The 19649-nt window shown below is 46.0% G+C and overlaps 1 protein-coding gene across 1 annotated transcript in view; it reads left to right on the top strand.

The window, feature by feature from the left end:
• Window positions 1-1062: 1062 nt before the first annotated feature.
• Window positions 1063-19649, top strand: part of LOC144100053 (uncharacterized) — a 29411-nt gene continuing 10824 nt past the window's right edge. Inside the window, exons 1-2 of the mRNA XM_077633104.1 lie at window positions 1063-1198; window positions 5561-6150. Coding sequence (XP_077489230.1) covers window positions 1117-1198; window positions 5561-6150 — 672 coding nt within the window. The 5' untranslated portion in view covers window positions 1063-1116. The remainder of the gene's footprint in view (window positions 1199-5560; window positions 6151-19649) is intronic.

The raw sequence follows: 19649 nt of genomic DNA on the forward strand, positions 1-19649 counted from the left end.
GAATGTTTCGCATGCCAACGATAACGTCGATCCGGCACGAACTTCTTGGCGCTAGACAAGAGACTACCACCGACTTTCCCAGGTCTCTGACTGACTCCGAATAACAGGAACAGATCCTGAAATTGCAGAGCAACTGAAAACGCATAGGCAATAAAAAGCAAAGTTACTGCATGTGGTCTAACTTATATACCGCATATAATTTGGGCGGCATATTAAAGAAACGCGCGCAATTTGTTCTTTCAACTTTACGACTTTTGATTTTAGACAGGAATGCATTTTAGTTAAAATCTCTTTTCTCACAGATGGGGTAAGCGCAGGAATTTTTACCGAGCAGAAATTGGGATTCAGACTATAGATTCAAATAATTTTCTGCCCTTAGCTTCCTTTTTAGAGAACGAGGGGCCTGGTCTTGGGTGAACGGCGTCGTAGAATACCGCATCCGTTACTTGTTACCGTAACCGTTGACTATCCACCTGTCAGGAAATCAGTGTCCGGCAAATTCGGCATATAGAAGTGCAGATTGAAACAGAACAATTTCGTGCGTGATTGCGACTGAAACTCCGAGCTCGAAAATACCCTTTCTTGTCAAGCCCTAGAAACTAGGGCTCAGGGCAACTTCCTTGGCATTTACACCGTTCGGATGTCCCACAAGGAAGTAAAATACGACACCCCACGGCAGGAGCCGCCGCCGCATCGACCTTCCAGGGAAGCATCCCCAGCCAGACATGACCGCGCACACGTGGAAGCCGCTTTCGAAAGACCCAAATATCTCCATCCGTCCTACAAGCCTTGTTGCGCCCTAGCCAAAGAAAAAAATCAGGTGCCGTCGATCAAGTCGTAGATAAGATCAGCGTCGATCGTAGGCGCAAACCCGACCCAGATGCCGCTGACACATGCAATGTCCTTTTCTCGCTTTTGACATCAGGCGCTGTACCTGTGACAGGCTTTGTCTCGCGATAGATCGCGACATTCTTTTTTTTCCCCTGTGACGTCACCCAATCTGGGAAGCTCACCGACGCGCACTGTCGCTCGGGTGGGGCGACAACTCTGGCAGACGTCGGTTCGGTCGGCGAGGTTTGCTGTCCGCCGGGATCTGACCGTCGCATTACGGAAAGAATGCTCTTCTGCAACTGTGCTGCCTCTTCGAACTGGCTGTTGCCTGCCCTTATCGCCTTTCTACTTTTCCCTTATGGACGGGGTAAGTCACTGCGAACAGGCTAGCAGGCGTTTGATGGGAACATAGCCGTTAGGTGGTTGCACTGTAAAGGCGAACAAAAGATGTCAAGAGTTGTTCATGACTGCTGGCTTCTGGTTGTAAGCCTCTATCTGCCATACTACACAGCAACTATCTTCCTCTTTTTGTATTTTTTGCTTTTTGCAGATGCAACGGTGCTTTGTCTGTAGAAAGGTGTCGTGACTAGTGGAAACCTATTTTTTAAGACTACATCCTCAAGGAAGTGTTGCTCTAGTCTTACGAATGCGCAGGTACCTGCCCAGAAAATTGTTTTAATGTTAATGCTAATGTTTTAATGGGAATGTTAATGCGACACGAGAAAGCAGAACGCGCTTCGTGAGAGACATGACGGAGGATAACAGCCCCCGAAACCAAACAGCAGAGCTTATTGAGAGGGTATGTTGTTACCGTACATTGTTTGCCGATGCATACAAACAAAAATTGATGATTCGTCGCGAAATGTAATCATATACGCCTCAAATTGCAGCGCCAATGCGCGGTGAATGCGTGACGTGGCCGCAAGTTTATAACTGCATTGTGTCTCTTTTGCCACGAATCATGTAACAGAACGCCAGCACGTGCTTTTCTGTTCACGACAGACAAACTATCAGCATATGCATTATATTTGGTTTAGAACAGAGATTTTCCTGGACGCACAGCTGTTTTCTGTATTGTTGCTTCATTCATCAAGCTACGCAAGCTAGCTCAATGCGTAGCAACGCGATCTGTGCAGTGCTGGCCGTTTGGATCGCTGGTCTTCTCGAAATGCACGCACGATCATGCCGCTTTATTGAAAATGCAGCAATAACAGCTGTTTTTAAGTAAAAGCAACCGGATCAGCGGTAGTCAGGCAGAAAACTTGACTACCGCTGGGCCGGAGATAAGGCGTCCGGCTCGCGACAGAGAATTCCGCAGTTTTTTTTTCTAATTTTCGTATTCGGTGAATACTTCCACTCATGTACATGGTAAGATACTCAAAGTCTGGCTCAGTAGGAGTGTGGAAATTCATGAAGGTGAAGAAAATATGCGACGAGAAATTTTAAGCGGAATATCTGGAACTGCTTTACTTTTTGCAGTGTATGAACTCACTGAAGCGAAAAAAATTAATCAGCATTAAAAAGGAAAGCCGCGAAAGCTGAAGAAGAGGCATTCGCAGAAGAGCTAACTCACTGTCCTTTCTGGCAGGGTAAAAAATAATAAAAATGAACAAAAGAAACCGCAGGCATGAACATAACAGGAAGTGCGATTCGCACTCTCATTTTTTTTATTTCAATAAGTGTGTCATTTGTCCAGGAACTGCAAAACAACTTTATTTGAAAATTATATTTCAGTCATGAAGATTTTACGGTTAGATAGTCGTGAAAGGCGTCTTTTCAGAAAAAAAGATGGCGACGCAGCTATTATCTTCTACGAACCACAGCATTCATTTTGACTGTTCGTGAGAACTCACAGCGGGGCAGTTTTTTCGCCTATGTCTTGCTATTATAAAATTTATTAGGCCTCGAGTTTCCAATGGGTTCTAAAGCTCATTGAACATCTGGAATTTTCAAGCATTCTCATAGAGTTTTTCTCACTGCTTTGTTTTGAAAATAAATTTAATTCAGAAGTCCTCATTCTAAAGAGGTGCGCCGACTGCAGAGGGCAGGTTACATTCCGGTTCCCTCCTTCATTGGTCCCTAATTTTTTTTTCTTCTTGCACACACCGATGCTTCCCTGATAAGTTTTAACCACCAAGTATAAGACGACACTCCAACGTAGGAGCCATTGAAAACCAAACTACTGTCAAGATTATTTCGCGACGTCTTTAACACACCCTCAAGCACTTATACAAAGGGTGTTATGGACAGTTTTAAATTGATATTTAAGAGTCCGTTTGAACTGGCTGGTCAGGCCTGAAAAGCCATATGCAAGCGTTGATTAATAATACATCTTTATTTTTAAAGGCACACGAATACAGGTGCCGACTAACAACTAAACTTAATTTTACCCGACCCCTCTCCAGAAAACAATTATTTCTGAAACAGCGTTGTCTTTAACTTTCATGTCTCTACGCGTATTTTTGCACGCTATTCCTCATAAGTAAAACAACTGACAGACTGGCCCAATCCGCAGCGCTAATCAGTGGCGTAAGAGTTCAAAACCCCGCACGATATACGAACTAGGTCGCCGTTAAGTCCCCCCGACTGCTCGAAACGCCGGAAGCGGATGTTAGTTCAGCGGCAACTGTGAGCGGCGCCAGGATGTCACTGCGTTCCAGTTGTCGCAGTGAAACGCCCAGCAGCACTATCGCTCTTAGCCGATAAACGTAACGCGTCTAAAAAAAATTCAGTTATATCTATAGTTGTACATCAGGTGCCACAGTTAAGAGGTAATCAAAGTTGCTTCATTCACCCAGTGGACTTCAATAAATACAAACAATACTTCAGATACTATTTTTCTGACCGTAAGGGCCCGAGGCCTGCTTAAAAAGGAATATTTATGTACGCCAACAACGCATGGTATTACAGTGACTGGTCGCGGCCGCTGCAGCCACCGATTGCAGATGGCAAATAAAAGACAACTAGTTTGTTCGCACAACACGGCGTTTCCCATTTATCACGAGGGGGAAAAGAGACGGGGAAAATTTGTGGCGTGCACTCACTCGCTACACAATATGCGTGCTCGCTGCCGTGCTGTCCCAGCAAGCTACCGTGACCACTTTACGTCTGAAAAGTCGCTAAACGTCAGTTGCTGCTGTTCTCGGACCTTTGTGCAGTGTGTAATTTACGCTCTTCATTACTTTAATGAAGGCACTGCAAGCACCGTGAGGTACCGCTGTTAGGTCTTTCATTTTTGCAGTAAATAAATAAAAGGTATCAGCTGAAAAAACTTTTTTCTGCGTTTCCTTTCGTGTATACGTTGGGAGACATCACAGACAAAGTTTGAAAAGGTTTGCCATGGCACGAAACGAACACATGGCTACTGACGCCTGAAAACTTACCTTGCAAGCTGACTCGCGAGCTGAACGCAGAACCACAGCACCGCGGCTATCTAGAACCGTAAGGGACACCAAAAAACCCACCCCTGTCATGTCAAGCGCGTTGGTGTAGTGACCTTTCTCGATTTACTTAGCCATCCACATGATAAGCGGATGCATGCTGCCAGACTCTCCGCACGGTCATGATGCGAGGGGCTCCGACAGCTAATCGAGAGTTCTAGAGTAGTGAATGCACGTTTGCATGTAGTGAACGCAAGAATGTTGTTGGAAACTGCGTTTTATGTCAGATCGATCAACGTACGCAAACGCATACGCAGAGAACTTCGGTGACAGTGACGCCATCGGGTTTTCATAAAGTGAACCGTTTCTGTAATAAACCGGTGCTTGTTAGGCGTAGCAGCTACCGAATAATCCAACGTAATAAAAAAAGTAGGTAAAAGTTAATGTCCATACAATTTAATATAGGCAAGATAAGACGAAGCGAAAGCCCCGACATCAAATTTATAGTCAGCTGACGTGCCGAAAAAAGCAGTAACGCCGACGAGTTTACTACGAAGTGGGAGGCTCCGTTTCAGAGCCCGCCGCCATGTTGGCTACTTATCTCATTGGGGTCCTTGAGCATTTGCTATGGGAGCGTCCGCTAAGTGCGTGACGTCACCGTCCGGTTTCTTCGCCAGTTTTCGGTGCATACAAGCCGTCACATCCTCTTCTGGCGTTTCGACCAGTCGGATGGGGCAGAAAACGACCGTTTCGGAAACGACGAAACTAGGAATACGGCCCAAGGTCTTTTTTATGCCAACAATTCAGTTCAAAATCTCCCAAGCGTATCATGAAAGCTCCGACTGCTTCTTTGGAGCTACAGTAATTTCTCTGATGAACGGTAGCGTGTGTGAATCTAGTTAATAAATTTCATAACAAAGGTTCATTAATTAGTTGTTTTATTAAAGTGCTGGTACGGCGGTACCTGCTCACCAGATTTTTCTCATCGGTCTCTAAGAAAGAAATAGCAGTTCTCACAAAAGCTTCGAGCGAGCGCAGAATTTTTCAATATTATATTCGTGCGCAACAAAAACGGCCTCACCTCAAAAAGTACACCCGATTTTGGGCCATGTTCTACCGGACGTAGGTCGAGAATAATCGACATGCGCTTGGTTTAACTTTCCCTTGAAATCCCATGCAACTGTTTGCTCGTGTTTTCCCTCGCAAAATCGTATTTCCGTTTAGGTGTGCATTCGAAAATTAAAGCAGAGTGTTGGGATGAACAACCTTTGATACCATTCGGATCGGTTTGTTCGACAAACTGCCTTCTCCTGATGTTCTCATTATCATTCCACACTCTTTCCTGGTAGCGTGCTCCACCTGCGCGGCAGGCACCCAAAATCAAGGCGGCACCAGCGGAACCGGGGGTGGAACCACTGGCGGTGGGGTGGGTACGCCTTGTGGCGGTGATGCACAGGTCTGCGGAAGCACTGGCGTAGGCACCGGCGGAGGCACCGGAGGCGATGGAAGTGCGCCTGGAGCAGGTGGATCTGGCGCTGGTGGATCTGGCGCTGGTGGATCTGGCACTGGCGGATCTGGCACTGGTGGATCTGGCACTGGTGGATCTGGCACTGGTGGATCTGGCACTGGTTGTTCTGGCACTGGTGGAACTGGCACTAGTGGAACTGGCCCTGGTGGGACTGGCTCTTGCGGAACGGCAACTGGCGGAACTGCCACTGGCGGAACTGGTAATGGTGCAGCTGGCACAGGTGGAACTGGCGGGACTGGTACAAATGGAACTGGTACGGGTGGATCAGGTGCCGGAGGAACCGGTGGAATAGGCAGTGGAACGTCTTCTGCTGGCGGTGTAGGAACCGGTGGCGGCTCTGGAGGAAGCGGCGACACATTCATTTGTGTCCTCCGACAGTTTCGGGTGCCCCAAATCAATGACTTGGTGACGGTAAGACGTTCATTCAGTTTATTCGCGTGTACCGCCACCTGCAAAACCTAATACCAATGCTCCAGCGCGTGGCTTGGACTGATATTAGCGTCGCGTTCCTTTGGCCACTGGGTTATGCTAGAGTGGCTGCAAGGCATCCGCTATCAGCAGTCGCCGCAAACACACCGTGTAGCATGGCCTCGGACTCAGCGGACAATGCGCCGCGGTGCTAATATCAGCCCAAGCCACATGCTCGAACATTTGTATTAAGTTTGGGAGTGGTAGCACAGGCAGCAATCGACGACTAGGTTCACTTATTGAACCTAACGATTGCTACATTAATGTTGACTGTACCCCTGGACTACTGGTTTCCGCGGTCATCCCTGAGGAAAGCTGTCTAGCAGCCAAACAAACGAAGAGAAACCTGAGAGGCACCAAAATTTAGTCTCAGAAAGTGCAGTATTAATGCAAAAATCTGCTTTGGGCGCTAAACCCAAATGGCTGTCAGTGATCCGCAAAGAACTGCATTTCCCACATGATTTAATGAAGAGTTGAGAAAAAAAGTACCTTAAAATTATTAGATCAAAGCTTAATTGATTATGCGAGGTGGCGATGGTGTCTACCTACGAACTGAGGCAGTTATGTGGCTTTCCTTTTCTCATAACCAACGGAGGGTTCAGATACCGCTGGTTTTGAGGAAATGAAAGGCGCATAACTTTCCCCCTTGTCAGTGGACAGCTCAGTCGCGCTTTGAGGTACGTGGCCGAATGCGTTATGCATACCGTGTTACACGGCTGCCTTTGTTCCCCCTAAATTGCTTCTACTAAATGGCATTTGCAATGCTATCCCAGCTTTCGCTGTAAACGATTGCTTTTCACGACGTTAACGAACACACACATGAAATAGGCGGAAACCCCATTTCCCACCAACTTTGCCTAGCGCTGCTGCTTGAGATTCGTGTAATATAGCGAGTGACCGCTAAAAGTAAATGTTTTTTTTTTTTCATAAGGACCGTCCGAACTTACCGCGCTCAACGGTGATCTGCGGAGTTACTGGGTGACTGCTCTATAGATGGCGCTGCAAGTATTACTTTGACAAAGCCGAAATGAAGACCGATATACCGCAGCAGTGTCCTGCTTTCTGAAGCTAGCTAAAGGTGCCTGCGAATGCGAATGTTTTGAAAGAACTAACGAGTCAATGAAGGTTGCTTTTGAATCCAGGGTACGACGGAATCCCGTCTGGCCGGAGCGATACATTGGAAAACCAAAAGTGAATTAAAAAGACGACACTTCTGCTCCCAGCACGTGGGCCTCATTGCGACCACTTGAATTAAAGGGAGAGAATTTCGCCCCCAAGCACGGGGACCTTGCTGTAAACGAAAGCCGTGCACTAAAAGTCGCAACGCCACCTTTTTGGTTCAGCTGGTCGGCGTCGGTGTTTCTTCTAACGCCTATTTTTGCGCTCTCAAAGCAAATGAAATCGTTTGAATAATCTGAAAAATAAAAGCACATGATATGGAAACCACCTTACCTTTATATGGTTGAAAGCGGATAGATGTTCGCATTTTTGAAAATCAATTATTCTTCCCTTCAGCAGATAGACATGACTTTTGAGGTATATATGATACACGAAATGATATCTAGCATGGTATGTGATATATGAGATGCATATGCCGCGGGAGGTTGTATGATGCGACGATGTGGAGGTGACATGCTGGGCGCAAGACGTACAACGACTTGCAGCAGCAAACTGTTCATTGGGTGAACTTGTGCCCACAGTGAAACGAAAGCTACGACAACATATGCACGCACACTTGGCCGTCGCCGGGATCAGAATAACGGAGTTAGTCGACCTCGCTCGATTCAAGCACGACTCCGAGCATACTGAATAATGGATGTACATCGAAGTAAAATGTTCTGAACAGCACAGAATCACCCACACATGATCGCGAATATACGCGACTAATGCAGAACTGTCTATGCAGTATTGGTCATGCACCAGATCACTTAACCGGCGAGGCGGAGAGAAGAACTATAAGGATGTGTGCTGGCTGCGGTAAAGAACCGCACGGTGTATTAACAGGAAACCCAACAAATCTAGCTCCCAACGCCGCCAAAATATTCGGCTATAGGTTTAAAATATTTTTAAAAAGTTAATATCAACGGTCCAAACACTGCTGACGGTGCAGTCATCGTGTTCAAAAAAGCGTGCGGGCTTTCGATACATGAGAGGTTTCCAGTAAGTCGTAAAGAAATACGTATAAAGGAAGACGTAGTTAGAAGTATGAGAGTGGTTGATGACGGCACTAACGGCGCGCTGTACTGATGACGGCTTCTTTGGACGAAAAGCATATACCATTCCCGTGTCTTTTTGTGTTGGAAAAGGGCGAGAAGTACGGTGACATGTGGTCCACCCAGGATTTAAGGTCCATAATTCACGCGCATGTTCGATGACAGCACTCTGATTTAGCCTTGTGCTTCGGACGGACGGAGCGCTAAAACGGGGTGCTGATGGGTGCCGTCATGATCGGTATTTTTTCTATTATTCCCCTAAACCAAAATGTGAAGCTTTTTTTTTCGTTTAAGCTACAAATCGTGTTAATTTTTACGCTACCACAATTTTGAGTCTTGGGTTTATATCTTTCGGTAATTGCCTGGCTTTTAAGTGACCATCCTTCCAACCATTTCTTGCTAATTTTCACCGCGTATGTATTCATGTACCTTCACTATCTCAGAAATCTGAGGCCTCGGGGTTACTAATTGTGCCTGCGTCGACACCTGGATGCATAGCGCCACATTATGGCAAAATATTCTCCATTGTTTCCTCAAATTCACCGCGCACTGCACGTGTGTCCTCATCTTAGTCGAATTTCTTTTGTAGCTGCACGTTCGAATGCACCTTGATCTGCTTCAAATAGTGGCTCTCATCAGTTAGCATAGAACGACTCCGTCCTGATTTCCTTTTTCCATTTTCTCTGTATTTCTAGCGTCTGGCCTTTTACTATTAAGTTACTTCAGTTCACACCCTCTGCTTCTCTGGCCCTGCATTTAAAGTTCTGTACTTCCCCGTTCTAGTTTCTCTACTCTAAATGGTTAGTTTTCTAATCATTTCCTTCACAGTGAGTAAACGGTCATTCTGTACAAGTACTAAATACCTTAGCTGCCCATCTGTTTTCTTTCAATTTCTTCAACCTTTTTTTTCATACAATAATTTACTCTTGCTTCCCGCGCTTCAAATGATGTCGAACCCATGGCCCCTTGTACGGCCTCATTTGTGGTTTTACCGCGAGCACCTAAGGCTAATCCCCTAACAGTTCTCTGATTTTTTTTTCAAACCCCTGTTGAAGTACTGCCCTTAGACACAAATCCTACGACGCCAGTGGCCCCACCTGTAATACAAAATGCCGCTTGAAGTAAGGAGTGCGAAACTGTGATTTGAAGAAAACATTTTTCAATTTTTACAATTATTAAATATGCTGAAACTGAGCAGTCACAAATTTTTTGGACGCCCCCGTAGCAAGAGGAAAGCAAAAGCATCCAGCAGAAAGTGTTCAGAGGGTGATGGCGCAAAAATTCACAATGTCTGTACCTCCTGACTCCTTTAGCGAACCAGGTGGTTCGTTTACCATCCCCGAACTTTCCATAAAACCTGTTTTTCCCGACAGAAAATCAACTTCAACATTCAGAAAGCAAACCTAGCGCCTTATGCCCGCGGGCCCTCGTTGCAGGTTGGATAACGCTTTGATATCGGCAGCATTTGTGAGGCGTTTATTCCACAGGTGGCCAACCACGGCCACCCGTGAGACTCTCTTTGCTGCCAAGCTGCTGTGTCACAGCAAGCCTTGTTGTATTCTTACTGGCGCTTATCTTCACCTCCTCCCCTTAAAATAAAATAAACAATGAAAGGCAAGAGACCAATGTTGCCCTCTGTCTTTCTCAGGCATGTGCTTTCGTTACAGAACAACACCTTAAGTACACCTTGACGGTCATAGAATTCGTTTTTTTTTAGTATAAACAGGGGCGACACTCGTGAAGCCTTATGAAGTAAAAACTACACTCGATTGTCTAGCACTTTTCCTTATCGTATACCGTGTTCGGCTGGCGCTCGCGGGTCGGGCATTCATGAAGCACTTTTGGGCGAAATAAATTTCGTGAACATGGGCACTGACACAAAAAGCGCTTTTAAATAACACTTGTCATGATAGCAGGTGAGAAACGCGCCTATAGCAACACAGCGACCATTGGTGAAAGGAGGCTTACATGTTCACGACGCTTTTCTTTCATAACTGTGCTGCGTCGCAGGCTCACGCCTGGTCGCTCGTCGATGGTGACGACTACCGAAGAGATATACGAGTCACAATAACGAGCCAATTAACAGCGAACCCCCTCACGTATTGCAAAATTCTTCGGATCTCGCCCCTGTTCTTAGCTCTCCTGACAATTCATATAGGCAGGAACAAGCCAAATATGAGACAAAAATGATCAGTCCCCTCTAATTTTCATAGTTTAGCAATAGGCCGCCAAATTCCAGGTAATGAGCCTCCCCATATTACTTTTATTCCCTTTTCGGTCTGAAGTCAATCTACTGTAGCTATTTTCGCCGTTCTCATGATCAAACAGTGAAACTGCTCGAACTAATTCTATAGTTTGACGGAAGCTAGAGCGCAAATGCTAACCTGAAACACTTATATCATTGACCGTTTGCGGTGTTCCCTTTAAATTAGTTCTGTGAGCGTCCATCCGACAAGCATCGATCAACGTGACGTATACCTGTTTAGCGTCCATTGCTGATATTCAAGCTCCAACTTCGCACCGCAAATTAGCTATTGCATTTAAAACGCATTACTAGAATTTAATTTGCGTGCTAGATTTATTTTACCCCACTCGGCTCAGCCACAGTATTTTGAAATGCTATTCCACTACGGAATAAAAAACATCTAAATTAGCGAATTAATCTTTCTCAGAAACAGGAAATGATTATTACGACAAACAACGGGCCCGGCAGTTAAATACACCTGGCTGCCTTATTTAAGGTGCGGAATATGCGCACTATATGATTAAGTTCTAAGAATGACGGTATATTCCTCACTTTCCATGACGACGGAAAGGCATGGACGCGCTGAGAAGCTCTTCTGACTTCCATATTACTTTTGCAGCCCTGGACGTTGTATTTCGAGACTGACAGTCATGGAACGGGATCCCAAGGACCGCGCAGAAATGAACAAAAAAAAACAAAATACAGGAAGAAAGATAAAAAAATACAACTGCGTTCTGGTCTTAAGCTCGACGGTGAACACACGTGCCAACATTTAATATAGCGGGGACACTGCAATGGGAAACAATATAACTTCATGTAAAAGACCAATTAATTTTTGTACTCGTAAGGCGCTGTTAGAGATGAGGGGTCCTTGAGTGAGCTGGCTCTTTCAGCGCCGCAGGTCCCTTCTACGAATGACGTCGAACTTGGTTATGAAGGAAACTGTACAGGGGGTTTATTTTATATTATTTACAAGATTTAGGAACCCATTGGAGGGTGATGGGGGAAGGTCGGAGGATCTGAGAAGATCTGAGGATGATCGAGGATTCCTTCCCATGGCACTCGTCGTCCGGTTTTAAAAGGGTCCGGTCCCTAGGATGCCCCAGGTTCGAAGAGGTCTTCGCCAGGTTGGGCGTGGCCTAACTTGCGCTGTCGCGCGCGCGCGCGCGCACACACACACACACACACACACACACACACACACACACACACACACACACACACACACACACACACACACACACACACACACACACACACACACACACACACACACACGCACACACGCGCACACACACGCACGCGCACACACGCGCGCACACACGCACGCGCGCGCGCGCGCGCGCGCACACACACACACACACACACACACACACACACACACACACACACACACACACACACACACACACACACACACACACACACACACACACACACACACACACACACACACACACACACACACACACACACACACACACACACACACACACACACACACACACACACACACACACACACACACACACACACACACACACACACACACACACACACACACACACACACACACACACACACACACACACACACACACACACACACACACACACACACACACACACACACACACACACACACACACACACACACACACACACACACACACACACACACACACACACACACACACACACACACACACGAGAAGAGAACGGGATAGAGCGCCACTCACAACTGGTTCAATTTGCAGAAACCACATACTGCATATATATATATATATATATATATATATATATATATATATATATATATATATATATATATATATATATATATATATATATATATATATATATATATATATATATATATATATATATATATATATATATATATATATATATATACAGATAGCCAGCGCCGGCACAAGGAGCATATTCACACATCCAGTCGCGCACGACTTCTTTGTATATATATATGCATGTATGTGGCTTCTGCAAATTGAACCAGTTGTGGGTGGCGCTCTATCCCGTTCTCTTCTCTTGTGTGTGTGCGTGAGCGTGTGTGTGTGGTTTTGGCGCCTTACAAGGAGAATGATCAATTTAATTACCAACCTGCCCAACAAGAAGTTCTCTTAAAATCCAACGAAGTATTTGGCTTGTAGCTTGGTAGCCCTCCCAGAGTTATTTCTCAAGAGATACAAGACGCTGAGAAGCTTCGAAATGGATGACGCCGCCCAAGAAATCCGATAATTGATTTGCCATGTGGCGCACATGAAAGCCGGATTTTTTATTTCATTGAGTATTTTTTACCTAATGCTGGGCGCAGAGGTGCTGACTGGCTCTGGGCGGGGTCGGTGCAGGGTTCACGGTGGCGATGATAACCTTAAGCAGTTGCGCATAAGAGCACAGTCTTTCGCTGTCAAAATGCCACAGAACTTCATCGTACCTAGTACATGCATGGAGACGAAATAGTTCGGCGGGCTGCACTTGCCCAATGAATTTGCGACAGTGCACAAATTTGTGTGAAGGGACTAGACACGGTGAAAAAAGTTCAGAAGGTCCTATAGCTCGAGTGACGCCTACTGCTGCATAAATGCAGTGTGGAGGCACCTTGCGAAGAATTGTCGGAAAACACACAAACCTATTAACTGATAACGCTCTCGCTATTACGCTTAAGTCACGGAACTCCGCCAGGCCAAGAGTAAACGTTGCGTTTTTAAAAAAGTATTTCTGCCCCTTTCATCCCTCCCTCAATCTCTTCGTTAACATGCATAGTACAGGCGGCCAGCCACTATAAGACGCACTGATAACTACTTATAACCTTGCAGAGACGCTCGCAAAGCCTCCAACAGCCGTTTCGAAGCCCTTGGCATCGTCTGACGATAACAACGATTGTGGCGAAGAACCCGAAACATGACCGCTTTTTCCAAGATCAGAAGACGCAAGACGGAAGCCAAAAATACATTTCGGCATTAATAACAAAGCACTTCTCAGAATAAGAGTACTGACACAATTTCCTCGTTTAAAACATATTGAGCCCCTCTAAGAACTGTCGACTGATTAGACTGTGGTATACCAACCAGAGCCAGTGAAAACCAGCAAAAATATGGGCGGTCTTCGATCCGCACTATTCTTGGGCATGGGTTCAATTTAGCAACGACAAAATATATTTGCGGAAAGCAGCCTTTTTTCTTCCTTGAGGCTCACAATCGTCCAATACTGCTGGCAGGCTTCGAATTCTTAATTGAGATCAAAATCTAAAATGCACTCCGGAATCGCAGCATCCGAGAAGCAAAGAACTTGCGGCGGCACTCAGGATTCGAACACGAACGCAAAAAAAGCGAGGTGGAGGCTGAGAACGCATCTCTGCATTAAAAAACTGACAGACGGCTTAGCATAGCTAAGTGGAGGATATCGTGCAGGAGCACGCTGGGAAGTTATCCCACGTGCTGTGAATGCGAAAGCATTCTTTGACCTAAAGGTATTTACACTAAACGCCTTAAAGATAAAGGCATCTCATCTAGAGACCTTTACCCGGGAGGCACTTACCATGAAGGCTTTCATCGTAAAGACCTTTATCATGAGGCCTTTAACACAAAGTGCTTTGACATGAAGGCCTTTACATGAAGGCATTTACCTTGAAGGCATTTACCCAGATGAAGCCCTGCCAGGTGTGCACACCTGGCAGATTGCGCACAATGCGGTGGAAAGGTGGGCTGCCTGCTACAAAGCAGGCTTCGGGGACATACTATACATATGTATGCTCCAAATCGGAAAATGCGCCTAGTAGTGCTACCGCCCCAAAATCAACGCAGGAGCAACTGAGTGCAGCGGTCAGTTGTTCCGTGTGGTTTTTTCACCGGGTCCAATGCCTAGTCGAAGTTAGCGCACTCCTGTAAATTCAACACGCAAAACCAACTAGCCCCCTTCTGAGCATTACTTTAGTTAGTTGTCCGCTGGGCTGCTAGCTACGGATAACGAACTCGCGCAGAAAAGCTGTCACCGAAGCCATGAAACTGAAAAGCTAAGTGGCGGTTGAAAACGTGGCTGTAGACTTTTTATTACCGCCGCATCACGTGGCATGGGGCTCATTTCGAGTGGTGCGTGGCTCGTAAGCGCGCTTACTCTTATGGCGCATAGCAATCGGCGATCCAGAGCAGCTCTCCGAATCCACAAAAGGAGAACGATATCTGTCGCGATCTAACCACAGCTCAGGATCTGAATCCAAATAGCCCATTGAAACACGCTCGTCCGCTACGATGGCAGAGAATGGTTGCCTCAAGCAGTACTCGGAAGAAGCACTTCGCGAACGTCGCCGCGAACGCGAGTGACGAGTACATGAAAATTCGGAATTGTCCGCCCTGTGATGTGGGGAAAAAGCGTCAAAGTGCGAGCTAGAGCTGCCGACAAGATGGGTCTACGGCGCTAGGAACAGTAAGTGCACAATGGCGGTGGTGGTGGTGAAAATTAATGAAAGAGGTGAGGCTCTTTAAAGAGCCCCGCAATGGGTGGAGTCCTTATTCCGGGACCCCATTGGTCGAAGCCGCCAGCTTAGCCTTCTTGACAAAAGCCTCTTGGGACTGAAGGTCCGAACAGCCAAGCAAGGCCGCCTCCCATTCCTCTCTGGTAGGGTTGGGGTAGGGGGAGAGAGCTGAGTTGCGCTGGCAAGCCCAAACCAAGTGGTAGGTGTCAGCCACCTCCCCACAGTGTTTGCACCTGCCAGTGAACGCGGGATCGAAGTGTTTTAGTACTGCCGGGCACAGCATTGTGTTCGTGAATAATCGGAGTAGAAGGCGCAGCCGAACCCACATGACTCGAGAGACAGGCGAACCACGATGATGCCACTGGGGCGTTTGAACGCCAGTTCAGCACCAACCCGTTCGGCTGTGCGCATTCGGTCAGCGAATGGCTCTCAATGTTGCTCTCAATTTCAACGATAGCTTCATGTTTCACCGCCCCATTCATCAGGGACTTCATTTAGGAGGCCGGGTTAATAGGCCCGCTAGAGCTTCATATTGCACCATCTTTGATGGTATCCCGATGGATTATTTCTTATTTTCTCTCTCTCCAAAGATTGGTCTAAGAGAAATGAATTTGTTGGGCTTTTGCCGTCGTTGGAATGAGCGTTCTCAGTTAAATAGGAATCATTTGAAGAGAGCTAAACTTGCTGATCGTTAAGAACGTGTCGCAGGCAGCCACTCTTCCTACGGAGTGATCATTGCACCTGATGAGACGTTACATAGAATTTGTGTTAAAATTTGCTAAACAGTGATCAAAAAGCTGATTGACTGAGATGATTAAGCACTCCACTAAGCAATTATGTAAAGGCTGGAGCAGCATGAAGTCATGACTGGTTTGTTTTTGATGCGAAACAGGCGTCCACGATGCGGAATTCATTCTAATATACCAAGCCGGAAAATTGACTGACCACGAAAGCTTGAACGCTTAGATAGGTACTCCCGATGGCTGGTATAACATTACTAGCTACTGCACGAGGAACTTTGCTGAAAGAAAAATAAAACTTCACTGCCACTCATGGCACTTTTATTTTACCGTAAGTTTCTGAATTTCCTTCCGAGCAAGCTTGTGAGAAACGGAAGTACTTTGAAGAAAATATTTCATGACATAGCCTTCTGCTAGCACAGGCAAAGCTTCGTCTTTGTCCTTTTTGTCCTCGAGGTTTTTACGTAATCCGAAACTATACGTAGGTTCTTCGATAGTGTTTACTCGCTCTCTGTTTTCGTCTGCCAGAAATATCAATGTCTGTTTTGCGAGTATTTTCGTTTTCTTTAAAACCGTATTTGATTTTCAAAACAAACGCTCGGTGAAAGGAGCGTTCGGCAATGAATGCTTGCGGTAGGAGCGAATGGGCAAGGAAGACGAGCTCAGGATGGCAACGGCGATAGCAGGGCGGTAACGGATTTCGTCTCCAGTTGCGTTCCGTCGGAGAGTAATATATTTGGAGAGAACGGTCCAAAATACGCGCTAAATTGTTTACTCTTTTAACCTCCGAACTTTTCTGCTCTCTGAAAAAGTTTCCTGGTGGCGGCATCGTCGCCGTTTCCTCGCTAATGATGGCCAGTTTTTACCGCCCCTAAAGAGACCACTATTACGTGCATTTACGCCTGACGCTCGCCATCGTTGCTGTTTTTAAGAGCGTTAGCTCTTACTCAGCACGTTTCGAGATTTCGTGGGGTTTGCTACCACCCTTAGATCACAGCGCCATCTGTGGCAGCAACTGCTCATCACGTTTCGAGATTTCGTGGGGTTTCACTACCACCGTGAGATCACAGCGCCATCTATGGCAGCAACTAGAAAACAGCACAACTCGCATTGAGACTTGTAGCTCCGTCCACAATGCATACATTCGTTCCGATATATATATATATATATATATATATATATATATATATATATATATATATATATATATATATATATATATATATATATATATATATATATATATATATATATATATATATATATATACATACATACATACATACATACATACATACATACATACATACATACATACATACATACATACATACATACATACTCCGACAACAAGGGGCACCCATCGGGGGACAGCTGTGTACTGAATTTGGTAGGCAAATGAAGCCCTACTGGTTGTGGTATAGAAATACAACCACAATTAAATAATAGGTAAACATTGTCAACATGTTATTACTAATAGACCCTTTAGAAAATTCAGTCTGGCAACTTGGCAGGCATCATCATCAGCAGCTTCCGTCGGCGTCGTCGCCATATTTTGGGCACCTAGAAGACGCACAGGTGCTCTGCTCAGCCTTTGCACCAGTTTCCACCTTGTTTCGTCCACAATACTTTGGTTCCATTTGTGAAAGAGATGGCGGAAAATTTGCAGTGGTCGAAGGACCTGACCATCATCCCGGGCGGATTTTCGGAAAGGCTTTTGGACTCCTATCGTGATGCCCACGGTGTGCGTGGTCCGTCCGGCCGCACCTCTCAGCGAAGCTACAAGCTGGTATGGACTGCGATCCGTCGACAGTGCGCGTTGCCGTGTCATCCTGCAGGTACAGTATTAGTGCCTCTCTTGCGGACTTGCAAAGATTCGCGTTCTCGGTGCTTCTGCTGCGTCCGTGCATACTACTGAAGTGCGTCCGCGCTGCACGTCAGTGGCAGAGAACGCGTTTAAATTTAGTTGCTAACCGCAGCATATATGTCTCCTCACTAGGAACAATATAAGCGTAGCGTGTTTAACAACTTTTAATGCACAGACTTGAACTCGGGCGTCATGTTGGGCGAAAATGCGATACGAACGCGACCTCGTACTTAATGTTGTCTGAAGCCGTGTTGATGTGTGCACGCTGGTCTAGAGAGCTCAGGATCGGTGTGCTACACAAGTAACCAGAAATCTTAACGCAGCTGCTTTATGTGAGAACTTCACTTTTTTAAATGCTTTGTTTCGCTATGCTGCAGCGATTGCCTTGCTGGGATTACCCGTGAAAACGCCTGTTTTTAAATTTCTCATCTCTTGCTTCACGGGCCTCAGTTCGGGCGCTCTAGACAAGCCTGCGTCTGTACAGTGTTCTGCGCCAATGACTGAAGCGTGCTGCGTGGGCTGCTCTCTAATCTCTTGGAACAAGCGTGTAGAGGAAGCAAGGGGGAAGCGACGTGACATGCCGGTGCCGTGTGTTCGGTAACTCGAGACGCCTCGCCTATCTGCGCCGATAGTCGGTCACGGGAGGCGCGCTGCAGCATAAACCTCTAGCCGCTTTGCCCTTTGAGATATATATATATATATATATATATATATATATATATATATATATATATATATATATATATATATATATATATATATATCTTTGACTCTGCACATCCTTTATAATTAGTTTTCCTTTGACGAGAATCAAGTCTGTGGTGAACCTGCACGCTCAGAGCATGTTTCATGCTGTCTGGCGAACGAGGCTCTCGCTACAAACGTATATTCATGTTGCTGCCATACAAGAGTAGGAGGAGCACCATAGGATACTAGTACCTGAAAAAATAAAAAAAACACAATATATTGTGAGCTCCACATGTCATCGTAATGCAGTTTCAAGCGAATGTAATTGTTTGGCATGTCCATAGTTCACCAAATACAAAAAACTGATATAAGTATGCAGTGGTCAAAGATTCCTCTAAATGGTTTACATGAAATTTTTTCATTTTTTTGCAGGCCTGATGAGGTGTATGTCAAGTGCACTTGTTTTCGGAGCCAGAAGAAGGCATCAAAGCCCTATGAGGTGTGCTTTACTTTGAAAAGCTGTGGATCAGTGGTGTCTGCAAAATGCAGTTGCCCAGCTGGTGCTTGTGGAGTGTGTAGCCACAGTGTAGCCGCATTAAAGGTAGTGTTGCTACTTAAGAGCAATGGCTATAAGGAACCTCCACCAGAGGTAGCGTGCACCGAGCTGCCACAGCAGTGGAGGCGCCCTCGTAGCAGCCCACTTGCACCGCTACCTTTACAGTTTGTGGACTGGAGGAGTGTGCGACAAGGTGGCCTCTCAAAGCCGATCAGCACCAGGTTTTATGATGCAAGACAGCACGCCCAGCCATTTGAGGACCTTTCTTCAAGAATAAGGACACTTGTGGCACGCATTGGTGAACTGTGTCCTTCGCCATTTTCAAGACACCTTGAAAGCACCGAACTTGTTGAAACGACTTCAAAAATTGGGCCGACACCAGTTGGCAGTCCTTTGCAGTATTTGATGCCTCTCGTGCCACATGGATTTCAAGTTCATGTGGCACCAGAAATAGTGTGCACAAATGCTGGAACTGCAGAAATGCCGACTCCACCACGATTGTTTGAGTCATGTCGCAAGTGGCATCTACAAGATAGGGATTTCTCTGCCGCTGAAGCAGCCATCCTTAAGGTATGTGCACGTTTTACCTGGAGGCTGGAGGTAACCGAGTAAATGGCCTGCTGATCCACCTCGTGCATGACTC

Source organism: Amblyomma americanum, chromosome 1 (assembly GCF_052857255.1).
Source record: "Amblyomma americanum isolate KBUSLIRL-KWMA chromosome 1, ASM5285725v1, whole genome shotgun sequence".
Taxonomy (NCBI): Eukaryota; Metazoa; Arthropoda; class Arachnida; order Ixodida; family Ixodidae; genus Amblyomma; species Amblyomma americanum.